This window comes from Manis pentadactyla, chromosome 4, assembly GCF_030020395.1.
Source record: "Manis pentadactyla isolate mManPen7 chromosome 4, mManPen7.hap1, whole genome shotgun sequence".
NCBI lineage: Eukaryota > Metazoa > Chordata > Mammalia > Pholidota > Manidae > Manis > Manis pentadactyla.
The window spans coordinates 169,174,349-169,191,077 of NC_080022.1; the positions used below are offsets into that span (position 1 = coordinate 169,174,349).

The window sequence follows — 16,729 nt, forward strand, 5'->3', positions numbered from 1 at the left end:
CCCCATGTCCTACCTTCCCAGTGATGAAAGCTCATGATCTCTATGCAGTCCATGGTCTCCCCAAGTTTGAGGGGTGGAGGGTAGAGGGGGTGGGGTAGCTGAGAAGGAGACTGGGACCAGAGAAGCTGTCACTCTTGGACAAAAATCCCAGTTCTGCCTCGACAAAGGATTGAAGGATTCTAGGTGGGGCTAGGCCTGTGTTTTGCTCTGAAGATGAAGATGAAGGCAGAGGGGTATCTCCCTGAACCACCTAGGCTCAGAGCTTGCCCATGTTCTCCCTGCCCCCCGCTCCCCAGACTCCCCCAACTAGGGGTTGCCAGCAGCACCTCTTGGCAGCTGAGCATCCCCTGGCTGGAGGTGTGTAGAGAAGGCATGTGGTGGAGGGAGGGACAGGGCAGGCAGGACGCAGTGTCCAGGGAGTCAGCTATTGGGAAAGATACTCAAGCTTCTGGGCAGGAGAGAGAGCTGGGGCCACCATGGGTGACCCTTGCACCTGGGCTTGACCACAAGCCTCTTGCCACACCACAGAAAACACCCCGTGGCCTGGGGAGAATGTATTACTTGGTCTTTGCACATGTGCATGTTCCTGCTTCTGTTGCTTGAGTGCACTTTGCATAAACCATACTAGATAAATGTGCATGCATTTCTAGGCCTCTTTTCAAACATTGGGAAAGGCTTTGGGACATTTCATCTGCAGTATCTGTTGAATTTCAGTGTCAGATATTTACTTAGAACAAATATCAACTATACTGTCCTAAGCAAGCTCTGACACAGGCACGCGAGAGCTCTGGGGCAAGACGTGTTTCCCCACCTACCCTTTTGCTAGTGGGCACAGATGTCTCTGGCCTCCAAACCTATTGTACCACAAGGGAATGGAGCCCAGCAGAGCTGGGCAAGGCCTGACCCCACCCTGCTTGTGCAGGGAGATGTTTATTTACCCAGGGAAGAGAACCTGGAGGCCAAACTGTGGAGTGGTTACTGTGACACATAGAACAACCCAGCAAGTGAATTCCCTGGGGTTAGTGAAAAATAGACAAAAATAAGGTTATATCCATCTACAAAGTGAATGTGGGAGGGAAAGAACTGACAGCCGCAGAAAAGTCTGAACGGAGACACACACACACAGAGGGGCCCAGGGCGGTAGTCACATGCCCTCATTTCTGATTTTGGATGAGATCAGTTGAGATTCATTAGTTTAGAGCAGCTCTGGCTAGTGAGCAAGGGGCTGTGTGCCCTTCTCTACAGCAGACCCCTTGTCTGTGTCTCTTTCTGGGGCTCAAGATAAGAAGAAATGATGGGCATGAGGGATTGTGTGTGCGTGTGTGTAGGTGTGTGTGCATGTATAGGGATGTGTGTGTGAGTGGGTGATAGGCTTCTGCTCCCTGCAGTGCCTCTTGGACATCTGCTCCCACGGGGTAGTGGCTGGGAGAGTTGCTCTTTTGAGTTTAGGGAAAAACCGCCATGCTCATTCTCCCCTTGGGGTTTTCCTAGGGGCTCACACCAGGGAAACTGGGCCATTTCTAACCCTCTCCTGGCAAAGAAGGCCATGGGCCCACTTGTCTCTAAGACTAATACAGCCCCTTTCTCCCCACCTGAGACCGAGAGGCCCAGGAAGCTGTGTGTGTGTGTGTAGGTGTGCATAGGTGGGGGGGCATCTTCCCACCCACTGGAAACAGTCTCCAGTCTGGCCAAGGCCGTAGAGTCCCTGGAAGCAGCCCTGTCCCACTTCTCCCTGCCTTCTGCTCCCCATGCAGAATTGTTGCCCTCCTCTCTCATTTGCCTTAACTGCCATCCCTACTCGCATAAGCCTGTTTCCTCTCCCTCCAACTGTTCACCCTCAACACAGAAATGCAACTGAGAACCTAAATCCCAGAGAGGATCTTTCTTAAAAGGATCAGCTGCCTGGTTTCCTCTAGGCCCACAGCAATATTTCTTTTGCATTTCATTCTCTGGGACCCAATGGCAAGGATGGGAACTCTTTAAGGAGGAGAGGGGAGTTTCTCCTTAAGGACCTGGCCACCAGACAAGAGGAGTGATGCCTGCCAAAGAGCTAGACAGTCTGGGGTAAGGGTGGTGTGTGCCAGTGTGGATGTGTGGAGTGTGTGAGCCAGTGCAGGTGGTTTGGGGGAAGAGCTTTGGATGGGAATTTGGGATCCTGGGTTCAAGTTCTAGCATTGCCAGGAGCTCCTGAGATACCTCAGGCAAGACATTCCCCTCTCCCAGCCCCACTGACTCACCCACCTTTGGTGGGAAGGACAGACTAATCTCTAGGTCATCCTCTATCTTGATAAATAAATTGTATGGGGATGGAAATGGGCTAAGGAACTGAAGTTTGTTTCCTTGCAGTTAGCAACATTTTTTAAACTACCATTTATTAAACATCTCTTAATGATTATCAACAACACTTTAAATGGATTTCTAGACATTTTACATATATGAATTCATTTACTCCTCACTATCACCCTAAGAGGTAGGTACTAGGATTATCTGCATTATACAGATTAGGAATCTGAGGCACAGAGAGACTTAGGAACCAGCCCAAGTAGCGTGGCTGAGATGCCAACAGGGCAGTCTGGCTGCAGATTCCATGTTCCTCACCATCACACTCAACATTCTAGTTACTGTGCTAAACGTTTGCCAGATCCTCTCCATTTTACAGTTGAGAAATCTGAGACTCAGAGCGGTTGAGCAACAGCTGAAGGTCACACAGCTGGGAAGCAGCAGAGATGAGATTCAAAGTTGGCCAGACCCTGGAGCCTTTGCTTTCCACCACCCGCCTCCCGCAACCCTGCCAGATCCTCAGGCCCCTGGAGCAAGTTCATCCAACATCCCTGCATAGCAATGCCTCTTTAAGCAAGTCAGTTCCTCCCTCTGGGCCTCAGTTTCTCCATCTAGGGAATGACTTGGGGTTGCAGCTGATCTTTGAGGTCCCTTACAGCTCTTTAAGTCTGTGATTCCAGAGGTGTGGTGGTTCTGGCCTAAAGGGCCGATCTGTGGCCTGGGTTGCATCCAGGAAGGATGGGGGCACAAGGGGCTAACGTGGAAAGAAGAGGAAAGCTGCAGATGCACAGGGACCATGGGGGCGTGAACTTGGGGCACTGTGGCACATGTAGGAAGCAGATGAAAAAGAGAGAGAAGCCCTGAGCAGGGGTCAAGGCCTGGGGGCCTCCCCAGTAAGTCCGTTCCTTCTTTCCAGGGGTCCCCCAAAGCTCAGGGTAGGCATGTAACAGCGCTGAGCAGGGGAGCAGGGACAGGCCACCAGCAACCCAAGGTCAGAACTTCTGAGATACAGCACTTTGGGGAATTAACATTGCTGGGGGTTTTGTTGTCTTTGTAAATACTTGGAGACGTCCAGTTATTTTAGAAGAATGTATTTGAAGCTGAGGTGGCGTGTTTGTGCGGTTGGCCTAGCTTCCTGTTCATGACCACTCTGTTACATTCCTCTCCTTTGGGAACTATGGGTCGTCTTCCCATCTGTGACCTCATTAGGATGTGCACACTCGTGGGCTCTGCACCCACACGCACTGGGTGTGCTCCCTCAGGGCCCTGCAGGCACCCTGGGATCATCCTGCTCTCCCCATACTCCACCTGGAGTTGCAGCTGCACCTTTAACACTGAGTGTGGTGCTGATCCATGCCCCTTGCACCACTGCCAGGCTCATTCTTCTCAGGGCGCCTGGTTCTCTCCTCGGAGCCTGGCTGACAAAGGCTGCCCAGTGCATCCCGAGGAGGAGGGTGATGTGGTGTGCTTACAAGATCAGAGAATGGGCTTCATTACCAGGCAGGCTCCATTTTCAGTGAAGCTCTTTCACTTTGGAAATCTGATGGGATCACCTTTTACATGAGTGTGTCTGCCCTGCTCCCCAAGCCCTGATCTATTGCAGTGTTGGGCCCTTCAGATACCTGCTCATATGTCCCAGGTGGGACTAACCTTCCCTCTAGCTTGGAGAAGTCAGTTCTGGGAAGGCATCAGGGAACCCAGTGACAGGGATACCAGGCCCGTGTCAGGGGTGGGGGCAGGGGATGCCCCTCACTACCTGCCCCTCCATGATGGGTCTCCACACCATTGAAGGCCATTACTGCAAGAGTGGCCGGTAGGGAGGGTCATGGACAGACCTGGCTCTCAAGCATCCAGCAAAGAATGAGCCAATACCCTGGGTCCTATCCCAACATCCCCTTAATCCAGTGTGTTGTGGGCTCTGAGCCCAGGGAAAGGCCCTCCCTCCAAACAGCAGTTTGGGGAGCCTGAGGGAACTGACAAAGGATCGAGGGCTCTAGTTCCACCCTGAGCTGGGACAGGTGAACCGACTGTGTGAATATTGCTGAGAGTCAGGGAGAGTCTCCAGCTATAGAGGTTACAGGGACAGCTTGGTTTCTTCCAAAGTTCAGCTCAGACTGGTGTCCCTGGGTCACCGCTGACTGCACAGGCTTGAGTCCTATCCCATGAGCTCTGGAAGGGTATTTGTGAGACAGACCTGCACTGCTCTGCTCCTGCCTCTTGGGCCTCTGCCGTTGGATGGGCTCAGAGCATAGCTCAGCAGACCTCCTATCTGAGCACCTCCGAGAAAAGAAGAATGGGGAAGAGAAGGGCGGTGGGGGTGGTCTGCTGGGGCGTGGAGGTTTGCAAAACAAGAACACACTCATTTGCCATTTACCAAAAAAATTTTTTCCTTTCTTTTAAAGCTTTTGTTTTCTCAAGGGAAAACTTTTATTTGTGTATGAGTAACATGTGCTCTCGTAATGAACTGAAAGCAGAACAGGATGAGAGTCTTCTGTCCCTGTGACAAAGCACAGAGAAGCAGCTCATTGGCTTTCTGCAGCCAGCACTGTCACCCACCCACCATCCCCTAACCTTTCTCCTGCCCTCTCCTCCCCTTGTAGCACAACTGAGACCCGAGAAGAGCTGGTCACACGTCATCCCTGTCATCCCTGCCCCAGAACCCTGGCTGGGAACGTGGCTCTGGTGGGTGGAGGCGGCTGGCCCGGCCCGCAGGAAACACCACACCCCTCTCTGAGGAGAGCCTGAGAGCGCAACGGCCTGATGAGAGGCGAGGGGCAAGTGTGCCTTTAGGGAGGCTTGGAGGTTGTCATTGCTTGTTGGTTCGGATGACAGTGGAAACGAGAGACAGGGAGGGGTTCCGAGTTAGTTTTCACCCACTGGTGCCCTTCTTCTCCTGCCAAGCCAAGAAGTCTCCTACCTCTGGTCCTGGAGTCAGAGCCTTGTTTTCTGGAAGACCTTGCCTCAGCCTTTGAGTCTTGGGGGACTTCCTTCTGGGTCAGAAGAGGTTCGTTCAGAGGCCCCTAGCTCTCACCAGTTCCTGTCCCTTCACTCCAGGAAAGTGAACTCTTTCTTGACTTCTGCTCCTGGTTTTTAGTTTGGGGGAGAAGAGCCTTAGTTTTGGAGTATTTCAGGAGCTGGTGTAGCTTTCTGGCCATGTCTCTTTGCAACCTTGGTTGAGGTAGCTAGGGTTGGGGTTAATCTGTCTTCTGTGGCACAGGTTTGCACCATGAGATAAACCCAAGCGGCCAGAATTGCCCTTCCCTCAGCAGCTTTGGGGTCCTCTGCTCCCTGCGCCTATCCCAGGGTACCTGGGAGGGGTCCCTCCAGTCCCGGCAGAGGCACCTCCTATGGAGAGAAGGTGGTGGTGGTCTCGGCCTCCACGCTCATAGAAGAGCGCCGGGTGTGCCGGCAGGAAGACCACTGCCGGAGCTGCTCCTGGCTGAGGCAGCCCAAGTCCTTGAAGAGCTTGAAGAGGTCATTGCGGAACTTGACGCCGATGAAAGCATACAGGAATGGGTTGACGCAGCAGCGGACACAGGCCAGGCTGTAGGTGACATCATAGGCGATATTGAGCCGCTTGCTGAGTTCACAGCTGCTGCTGCTGGTGATATTGAAGTTGGCCACTGTCTGGGCCAGGACGACCCCATTGTAGGGCAGCTGGAAGGCTATGAAGACCACAACCACGGCAATGATCACCTTGATGGCCTTGTTGCGTTCAAAGTTGCGTGCCTGGAGCAGAGTGCGGATGATGACGAGGTAGCAGAAGCTCATGGCCACCAGGGGGATCAGAAAGCCTACGACCATCTGGGCCACCTGGATGGTGATCAAGGCCTCCACGTGCTCGGTGATGAGGGAGCACCGCAACGCTTGCTCGCTGCTGCTCTTCTGGATGCCGCTGTACAGCAGCTCTGGGATGGACAGCACTATGGCCAGCATCCAGATGCCCACGCAGGAGAGCTTGCTGATGAAAAGGACGCGGGCACGGTGGCGGTGGGCTGAGACGGCCTGGACGATGGCGACATACCGGTCAATGCTGATGCAAAGAAGCAGGAGCATGCCGCTGAAGAAGCTGATCTTGTAGATGCCAAAGATGAGCTTGCAAACGTGGACACCAAAGGTCCAGGACTTGGCTGCGCTGTATGCCCAGAAAGGAAGGGTCAGGAGGAAGAGGATGTCCGCCATAGCCAGGTTGAGCAGGTAGGTATCAGTCATGGTCTTGAGCCTCTTGAAATAGATGTAGGTCAGCACAACCAGCCCATTGCCCAGTAGGCCCATGAAGCAGATGATAGAGTACATGATTGGGAGGAACCAGGCCTTAAAGTACCGCACGTCCTTCTTGAAGCACACAGACTCGTACAGTGTGTAGTCCACGGTGGTGTTGTCTCCGATGTAGTCATCCGTGACCTCGTCTTCGCAAAGGCACACCTGTGGACAAGGACATGGGAAGGTGATCCAGCTTAGCTAAGTGGGCCTGAATCTTGCTGCCCTGGGATTGCCCAGAGCAGTCGTTTCAAAGTGATCATCAGCATCATCAGCATAACCTGGAAATTCCTGGATCCCATGGGAGACTCACCGAACCAGAACCCCATGGGATGGGGCCCAGGAATCTGTTTTTCTAAACTTCCCAGGTAATACTTCAGTTTCATATTAGTGTGCTTCTCAAAGTTTACCCTGCAAACGAATTACTTGGGGATCTTGTTAAAATGTACATCCTGATTTAGTAGGCTGGGAAAGAGCCTGGAGTTCCACATTTCTACAGAGTAGCAAGGGTCTGATTTTGCCAATTCTGAGACACTAGTGCCACCTTTATGCACTGATGGTGGACTGGAAAGAGCCTGGGCTTTCGTGTCAAATGCGCGTTGAGCTGGGTGAACAGACTTGGTTTCTCCGAGCCTCCGCTTTCTCATCTGCGAAATGCAGATGAATGCGATCCCCTCCACATGGTGAGGCACCTGACCCAGGCCCTGACACCCTTTCTTTTGCCTGAGGCTCCAGTAGAGCAGGAGTGGGCATCTTTCTTCCTGAGTCTCCTTTACAGCCTGGTTAGAAAGAGCTTTCCAAGGGGCCTACAAAATATCTCATCTTTTGAGGGAAAATCTACCTGAGGGTAATTTAGGTTGGGAGTGAGGAGAGAGGGAGTCAAGAGCTCTGTGAAGAGGCCCTGCAGCCCTGGTGGGGGCAAGCTGCCGCGATCATGGGTGGTGAGCGACGTGAACGTCTGTCTACAGATCCACGGGCCCGAGGCACAGAGCCTGGCACGCAGCAGGAGCCGAGGCCATGTGTGCCCGAGGTGGTGCAGGCATGGAAGAGGTGTGGGGCGGCCTCCTCAGCTGTGCCTGAGCCCTCTCAGCACCCCTGGAAGGAAGTGCAGCTGTCTCCCACTCTCTCTGAGCTCCCCCCAGCTCCCCCACCTCTGCCCAGCCCCCACCCCACCCCTGGTCTCTTCCGGGTCGATTCCAATCAGCAGGGCTCAGCTGCTCAGGGCTTTTCTTAGCCTGTCTTGGATGTGGGGTGAAGGTTCAGACAGCCTGCTGTGATTTTATCAATGAAGGAGGGCACATGCGCCCTCACGCCTCTGGCACCCTGACGCAGGGGTGGCTGAGTGACACAGCAATGGCTGAGCCTGTGCAGGGCTGGGAGCTGGGCTGGAAGACCACCTCAGGAAGCCCATGGTCCCCTCTCTGGGAGCTGCTCTCTGGGCAGCTCAACACAGTGGACTTTCATACAACTGGGGAGCTGGAGGGACTTAAGAGATGAGGAAAGGGAGGCTGCCAGAGAAGTGATGTGGCTTGCTCAAGTCTCCCAATTTCCCTGCATCCTGCCTCTGTCTTTCTCACTTCCAAATTCAGGATTCATCATTGTCCTGCTTGGGGATAGGATGAGGAAGAAATAACGTCCAGGGGCCTTTTCTCTGGGCGTTGCTGTCTCGAGAAGAAAAGCCAGTGGCAACTCCTTTTTCCTCTTCTGGCATGACTGCAGCCTGGAGTCCTGGAGGAGGGTAAGGCCCAAGGCCTTAGGTCTGGGGTCTCTGGATATAAGGGGGCTCTGGGCCTTCCTGGAGAGCAGTATGTGCAGCTTCTATGAGGTGGTCCTGTCTTCCACCTGTCCTGCCTTCTAGTTCCCCCTTTACTACCCCCATGCTGGGCCACTAGGCTTGACGCCCCTCAGCCCACAGCCCCACCATGTCTTGCCCATCTGAGCCACCTGATAAAGAGCCGTATCCCCCAAGGAAAGAGAAGAACTAGCCCCAGTTGCCCCTCATCCCCTGCCCAGCCTTCCAGTCTTCACTGCTTGGAGTCTTGGGAAGAGGGGTGAAAAAGGGGAGGGAGTGGTGGGAAAGGGGGCCAGGCTGTGGGCTGCAGCCCAAACTCTGGGGGGCCTAGGGACGGGGTTTTGGGAACAGTGCCCAGCGTGGGGCCTGCCTCTGGCTGGAGCTCCTGGAAAGCTGCCCCTCTGGCCTCCAGATCTGGGGAAGAGCCAAATTTTGAAGTATTGCCTCTCCAGCTTTGGCCTCAGCCACCTCCCCCCCTCTAAGAGATCTCCCACCCCCAGCAAATGGGGGAAGTGAACTCCACAAATTGCAGTTTCTTCTAACTCTGGTGCTTAGTGGAGGCAGATTTCCTGTCTCCATTTCTGGGAGTGAGAAGCAGAGCCTTGTAAACTGGGGGCCTTTGTTCCTGCAGAACTGGGCCCCTATAAAGTATGTGTGTGCCGTCCATCCTTCTCTCCCAGTCCTGGACCTCTTCTCTTTGTCCCTCCCCAGGGTGGGTCTCAGATGGGTCTCTGATTCACAGAAGGGACCTGGGGCTTTGAGGGGAGCCTTTGGTTGGATGCTGGTGGGACAGACAGCATTGGAGTGAGTGACAGGCTAGTGACCAGGCTACCAGACCAAGGGGGATCTTTTCTCAGCTCACGAATGAAATGTTGTATGTGCACACACATGTGCACACCCCAGTAACCTCACAGCCTTTCCTTTTTGCAGCTCCTTTCTCTCCAAAAACTCAGACAGAGACCCCATTTCAGTATCCTGGATAGGGGTAGTGGAAGTAGAGTGGGGGAGGTGGTGGTAACTTATTTTCTCCTGTATTTTAATTTGAATGGAATAAATGATGTTCAGAGAACATCTGTGGCATTCTAGGATTACTCAGAAGGTGGAGAGGGGCAGCCATCAGCTTAATGAATGGTGAGTGGGTTTGTGTCTGGGTCTATTTCCTTCCAGCAAATGCCCAGCTCCTCCCCCAGAACCCTGGGCTTGGAAAAGTGTGGGCGTGGGGAGGGGTGGGGAGGAGGGAGTAGAGCTTTCCTTGGCAGGGGACCTCACCTGGAAAATGACAAGGAGAGCCACCACCAGCGTGCTTTTCTTTGGCTTCCCTGCAAGAGACAAGGTGAGAAAGTTATTGCTTGGCAGGGACAAGCAGAGGGGAGGGGGAGACGGTTGAGAACTTTCATCATGAGCCCCAGGCGCCGTGTTTGCCTGGAACATCAGAATCAGAACATCAGAACCAGATTGTGCCTTGGAGCCCGTGGCCTGCTGCCTGGACAGCTTCCCTCACCTCTTCCTCTTCCCCAACTCTGAGGTCCCAGGAAGGCGCAGGATCGGAATGCAGGGCAGAGGCTCCCCCCACCTCTTGGCTCTTCAGGGCCTCTTCTGGACTGGGGAAGTCCACCCTTCAAGGCTGAGCTTCAACTGACCTTGACTCCTGGGTCCAAGTGGTCCCCTCCCACTCCAGATTACGCAGGAAGCAAGGCCCCTGATGTGGCGGTGGTAGGGGTGTGTGTGTGTGTGTGTGTGTGTGTGTGTGTGTGTGTGTGTGTGTGTGCGTGTGTGTGTGTGTGTGTCCTGCACTACTCTGGTGCCAGTAGCCACTGGGGAGCACTCTTCCTGTGCCCAGGTGAGTGGGCATTCACATATGAAGCCCCCTGAGTGTCTTTGGAGAGAGGCCAGGAAATAAAGTGATTCCACAGGGCAGGGTAGAGGAGTGAAGTTACTTAGGAACTCTCAAGGGTGGAAGAGCACTTCAGGGACCCACTGGCTCCTCATGTCCCCTTCCAACTGGCACCCACTCAGCGCTGACTTTGGGGTAGGAACTTCTTCCATTTGACGCAGTGCAGGCCCAGAATTGAGGAGGTGTCCAGGAATTGTGTGCTGATAAATGAATGAATGAATGAATGCCTGCTTGCCCTTCTTCCAAGGAGGGAGCACCTAGGTGACCCGAGTGGACACTGCCCTATGGCACTGTGGTAGGATGGAGACTGTCGCCTGAAGTAGCTTTCTATTTCATTGTATTTGTTTGACTGAACTGTGTGTATGTTTTCTCTTCTTTAACTTGTTTCTAATCCAGGTCTTTGGGAGATGGGGGAAAGGGGAACATGGTCAATTGCGGGAAGGGACCCTGCTCAGCCTGCCCAGAGCTGGGTCAGAGCCTGGGTACATTCTGGAAGTCAGGGGGCTCTCCTTGGTTCTGCCCAGCAGGTTAAGACCCCAGGTTAGCACAAGGCCTGATGTGCTTCCAGTGGCTGGAAGATGGGCACTTGGTCTTCAGTTGAGAGCTGAGAAGAGAGGACAGCTTGCAGGGTAATTTATGTAGAAGTCTTATGTTACCTGTCTGGGGGCACCCTGAGGGCAGAAGCTGTGCCTTCTTCACCTTTGAAGCCCCCTCCCCATAACCTGACCCTGAGTTCCCAGCCAGGGCTGGCCCACAGGACAGTGTCAGTAGCTGGAAGGCTGCAGATGAATGCCAAGGCAGAACTTGCAGGCAGTGCCCCTCCAGTCTCAGTCGGGACTGGGAAATGCTTGGGGCTCTCTGTCAGGCCCCTTCTGCAGGCTGGGGCCCTCTCAAGCAAGCAAGAGGTTCTGCTTTCCAAGAGAAAGGAGAATATTCCCAGGGATTCTGTGTCCTTGGCCACATCACCACCTGCTGGAAACCTTGCTGCATGACACCCAAATCGCAGTTAATGTGCTCCAGGGAGAGTGTCTAAGGCGGTGGGCATTCTGGGCTTGGGGGTTGCTGGGGAAATGAAGAAGGGCATCAAGCCACATAAATAGATATTTTTCCCACCTCAAACAAGTTATACTACCTGCTACTGCTAGACACGTCTTCCTAAAGCATAGCTCTGATGCCAGACCCCACGAAATCCTTAGGAGCTCTCTACTCAGCCCAAAGCAGGAAGCCCCAGTGTTTGGCATGGCAGTCAAGCCCTCCACTGTTTACTTAGACCTGCCCTCCTAACCGTGTCTTCTCTTTCTGGGGACAGGCACCCACCATCCCACTGATCCCAGCTCAAACCTAAGTATCTGCAGAGCTGTGTGGGAATAGGTCTTGTGCAACATCATAGCTCCCCTCTCACTCCCCCTTCCTTGCTGAACTGCCCTGTGAGGCCCAGAGCTCAAGTCCAGGTCTACCTTTAACCACATTCTCTTCAGGATCCAATGCACTGCCCATCCCCCCGCCCCCCGGGACTTTATGTGAAGCACTCGAGGTTTCTTTAAACAAGTACAAAATTTTCAGTTACTCTAGCGAAAGCCCGCATTGACTGTCAGTGAGAACTGAGAAACCTCAGAAGGTTTTGATCAGTCACAAAGGGTAAGATGCGAGGAGCAAGAACTGCGTTTCTATTTTACTCCATCAGCCCCTTCTCCTGGGCCCTGTTCCATATCTTTTGCTAGTGACTGCAGGAGGGGGAAGGGGGCAGGGGCTGGTGTGTGTGTGTGTGTGTGTGTGTGTGTGTGTGTGTGTGTGTGTGTGTGTGAAATTTCTTACTCCAGTTGTATTGGAGCTGGTGGATGAGGTAGGACCAGATTAGGCCATTTTCAAGAAAGGTAAGCAAATGGGAACTTAGGGGAACTCTGGTTTGTGGCAGGGGGGCTGGTCAGCAGCCATGAGTCAGATCATTTCTGTCTGTTGCAAAGTCATAAAGCAACTGGTGTTGGCCAGCACCCTGGGCGGGACCCCTGCAATTGGGAATCTCAGAGGTTGACTTACGTGTCGGGTATTTTCTGAATTTGTGAATTTCTAATAATTATCATAATGAAAGAAAAATTCCCTCACACGCCAGCCTGACCCTCCACCTCCAGGAGGAGGGCGTTGCTGGCTGGCTGCTCCCAGACCCTCAGCTTTCATCCCTGAATTTTCCAGACCCTCCAAGCTGTCCAGGGAATTATGGCTGGCCATCAACTGGTCCCAAAAGCCACTCCAGACTTTTTCCTCTCTGGGATTCCTCACCTACTAACATTTGGTTGGTAGGTGAGGAATTTTCTTTCTTTAGCTCAGGGGAGGGCCGGAGGAAAGAAGCAGGGTAGCCGTCTCCCTTAAGATCTGGTGAGAAGGTAAGAGGCTGGAGCAGGCCTTTCAGACAATAGGTAGGGGTGAATAAAAGCTGGTTGGATCTTGCAGTCACTGTATCAACAGTTTTATCCTTTGATACAACGCAAATTTACTGAGCTCTCACTAAACCCCAATCCATTTCCATGTAAAATCATTTCATCCTCACAGAAGCCCTATGAGGTAGGTTCTAGTATTATCCCCACATAGCAACGAGGAAACTGAAGCACTGAGATTAGTAACTTTCCCAGTTACACAGCTGGCTAGTATCGGAGCGGGGCTCTGAGCCCATCAGCCCCAGAAACCACACTCCTAACTGCTCTTCTGTGTTGCCTGTTAGTCTTTATGTATCTCTCTCTCATAATATCCTGTGGTGACCCCTTGTGAATCTCATTCTATATTCCAGAAAACAGAGGCCCAGAGAGATCAAGCCATTTGCCTGGGGTCACACAGCTGCTAAGAAATGGATCTGCGATTTGAATGGCACTCTCACTACGGTGTCATGCTACGTTGCTGCTGATCCCACTGTGTGCAGGGACCTCCTTGGAGCATGAAAGGAATCCTCTCTCTCCCACATCTCATTGGTCACCCAGTTCTGTTGCTTCTATCCCCTGACATTGCAGAGCGGGCCCCACCTCTGCACAAAGACATAAGGCTTTGCTGCCACAGACCTCCTTCTGAAACATAAATCATGTCCTTTAACTCACCTAATTAAAATAGAAAGATCTTCACTTGCTTCCCATGACTTTCAGGATAAAGGCCAAAGTCCTTAACAATGCCACACAAAATTTTAAAGATGGCCCTGCCTGTCCCTCCCACCTTCCTTCCCACCTTCCTCCTTGGCTTGGCTAGGTTCTTTACATCCACCTCAACTTGCTTCTTTCTTGTCTCTAGTAGCTTCTGTCATAGCTGACCGTCTTGGACTCTGTAGGCCGAGCCCCCGGGTATTCTGCTTAGAGTTTTCAAAATTTTGTAGTTGGATGACTGAGGAGGGGCTTGCACCCTCTGGTTCATTCTGCAACCCTTCACTTACTATCTATGGCCCTTCCTTCATTTACCTTGTTGGCCTCTGATAGCAATTGAGTTTGTACTGTCTGCTACATCCTGGGCCCCTTGCTTCTCCTTGTCTGGTTTGATAACTCCTACACACCCTTCAAAACCCAACTTAAATGCTCCCCTGACTCAAGTTGACTATTCCTTTCTTTGAGCTTCACAAGGGCCTTGCCCTTACCCCATCAGCACTGTATCTCACTCTGTCTTAGTGGCTTACTGACATGTGTGTCTCTCTCCCCACAGGACTAGTCATGCCTGAATTCCTCAATCCATGATACTTGACTAAAATAAAGTAACAAGCAAAGAAGGAAGACTTTCCCAACAGCTTCCCAGGCTGCAGCAGCCTCTGCCTCCCAGCCAAGCTTCTGGGAGGCCAGGTGGGACTGGCCCTGAATTCCTTCAGCAACCCCCTCTGCCACCATGTCTGGCCAAGTCATGAGAGAGAAGTTTCTCACATGTTCATTTTCCCTTCCCCTACTTTGAAGAATTCTAACTGAGGCCTTAGGCTCATCTCTCGAAGGTGGGCAGGGAGCCTCAGGGGTGCTCATTCAAATCGTGAAAAGCACTAGCTCAGTCTTGCTTTGCTGTTTTCATTTTGTGTAACAGAAACTTTGCCCCCTCACCCATCTTGGCTCCCTCCTGAGCAGACAAAGAGAAAAACAGAGCCTGCGTGGCCCACCCACCCTGCCAACGGCCCAGAGCTCGTTCTGAGCAACCTGCTCAGTGGCTTCCCCTCCTAACAGGGCTTGGTAGTTGGGGTTCTCTTGAGTTGAGTGAGGCAGCAAGAACACCCCTGTCTCCTGGGTGGTTGCCCACCCTTCACACTGCACCAAAGCCTGTGAGTCCAGCACCCTCAATCCTAGCCCTAGGTGGGGGACCCCCATGGCGTGCTGGAGCTGGCTCTCACGGTCTCGTGGAGCCAGCTGTGAGCGCTTCTCTCTGCTCTGTGGTCAGTCATTTCATGGCTCGACATTGTCTGAAGTCTTGAACTCAGCTATGGTGGGAGAATTTTCACTACAGAAATTGGCAAGCACTGCCAGCCAGGGTCCTTCCTCCACCCGGGGAGCTGGTTTTCCAATTCCCAGCACACCACTGGGGTCCTGCGTGGTTTCCTTGGCAAAGGTCAGACAGAGTCAGGAGTGGGGTCCCCTTCTGGGATTGTCAGTGAGGGTGGGTGTGTGGAGAGCGGGAGTAGAGAGCAGGCTGCTGGGCAGAGAGGGAGTTGGAAGAGATTTTTAACAACAAATCAACTGAGTTCCTGATGCCCTTCACTCATTCCGCAAACATTTTCTGCTCCTGCCCCAAAGCCCTTGGGACTGAGAAGCGCGAATTGGACCCTGCCTTCCGGGATTTCACAGTTTGTGGGTGGGATGGCCCCTCTCCTCTTTCATAGCTGTTTGCTGGGCCCACCCAAAATTCTGCGCTGGGGGTAGAGGCAGAGAGAGAGGCAAGAGCATGTGGTGTGGTAGGGAGGGTGTGAGGACCGCACGGAGTGCACCCAGGAACCTTCACTTTTTAAAGTCAACCCTTTGTGGCTTTGAGGCCACTGTGGTGCTTTGCTCGCTGGTGACAATAAGCCATCCAGGAACCTGGCCTCCGTAGCCTCAGCTGGGTCTGACTCCACAGCTGAGATGTGTGAATGAGGTGTCTGGAGCTGGACAAACGCCTCAGAATTCCTGCAGGACTCCCACCATATTCCCTCTAGTCAAGACCAAGGCTAGACCAGAGGAAAGGCTCTCTCAGGGGGGAAGGCGAATAGCCGGACTGAGCTGGGGGCCTGGCTTAAGACATCTTCCAGCTGCATGCCCCTTGCTGTCCCATTTCTGCTGCCCACCCAGCCTTTAATCGCAAGAGGCGCTGGCAGAGCCGGGGGATGCGCTGTGGAGGAAACAATCACAGCCTCGCTCCTGCCTGCATGGTACCGCGGGCGCCAGGCGGTCACCTTTGACTCGCTCCTCCTCAAAACCCCAAGCTAGCGGAGATTCTGATCCCCTTTTAGCAGGGGAGGAAGATGGGAATGGGAGGTGGACTGCAGGTCTGGAGCCCTCGGAGGAGAATTTCTCCCAGATTAAACAGGCCCCAGAGAGCGTCACCATCACTGCAAGCCCAGGGAACAGGTGCTGTCTACATCTGCCATGAACCCTAGCCCCGTCCCTTCTTGGGTCCCTACTGCTCTTGTCTCTCTTGGTGCCAATGGTTGTTCCCTGCCGCAGGTCTGAAAGGTGCGCCCTTTGTGCCTGGGGGAGCGGGGTGGCGTGCCCTGGGAGCAGCCGCCCGTTCCCACCAAAGCAGAACCCGGTGTCTCTGGGAGGCTCCCCCAGACCTTCCACCCAGGTCCTCCACCCCCACTCCACAAGGCAGGCCGGGTGACCCCAGCACCATTCTTTCTCACAAGGGGAGGCTCACTCACCCAGGTCCATGACACTCTCTGGGGGGCTGAAACCACGCAGGAAGGCTGTGTCCGGGCCTCGCGCTCCCCCTGTCTGGGGAGGAAGTGGCACGAACTCCCTTTAAGTTGTGAGCGGAACCACCCTCTTCCCTGCTCCTCCCACTTCTCCTCCCTCCAGTCTGGCCTTACCCAGGGCCCCTTGTGCCTTTAGGGACCAAGGAGCAAGAGAAGGTGAGAGTGACAGCCCACTCACTGGTCATAGGATCATGAATCATCACGCCATTTACATTCAAAAAGCCCCTTGTGCAGCCGGCAGAGTTAAGACGAGGGGCCCAGCCCAGTGCAGGGGAATCAGGGCCAGTTATTGATTTGACAAATGTTTATAGTCTGAATACCACATGCCAGGGTATAGATGATGGAGGGCAGAAAGGAAGGGATGTGCCAGCGTGTATTCTTTTCCTTTCCTTTTTTCTCTTCTTGCCTCTTCCTTTCCTTTTCTATCTTTTCTTTTCTTTTTCTTATGACAGCTTTATTGAGATATAATTCACATATAAAGTGTTTCCTTTGGAAGTGTACCAATCAATGTGTTTTGTATATTCGTAGAGTTGTCTAACCATCACTACAGTCAGTTCTAGGACATTTTAATCACCCTCTCCCCACATAACCTCATTAGCATTGACTCCTC

The 16,729-nt window shown here is 53.1% G+C and overlaps 1 protein-coding gene and 1 long non-coding RNA gene across 2 annotated transcripts; one reads left to right on the plus strand and one right to left on the minus strand.

Moving 5' to 3' along the window:
- Nucleotides 1-2,430: 2,430 nt before the first annotated feature.
- CCR7 (C-C motif chemokine receptor 7) lies at nucleotides 2,431-16,137 on the minus strand. Its single transcript, XM_057501469.1, has 3 exons — nucleotides 16,066-16,137; nucleotides 9,602-9,651; nucleotides 2,431-6,705 (listed from the first exon to the last, which is right to left on the minus strand). The coding sequence occupies exons 1-3, from the start codon at nucleotides 16,073-16,075 to the stop codon at nucleotides 5,626-5,628; spliced, it is 1,140 nt and encodes a 379-aa protein (XP_057357452.1). The 5' UTR covers nucleotides 16,076-16,137; the 3' UTR covers nucleotides 2,431-5,625.
- LOC130683577 (uncharacterized) lies at nucleotides 7,764-16,036 on the plus strand. The gene is made up of 3 exons (XR_008997381.1): nucleotides 7,764-8,278; nucleotides 9,419-9,463; nucleotides 13,009-16,036. It is a non-coding gene; the product is annotated as an uncharacterized LOC130683577 (long non-coding RNA).
- Nucleotides 16,138-16,729: the final 592 nt, after the last annotated feature.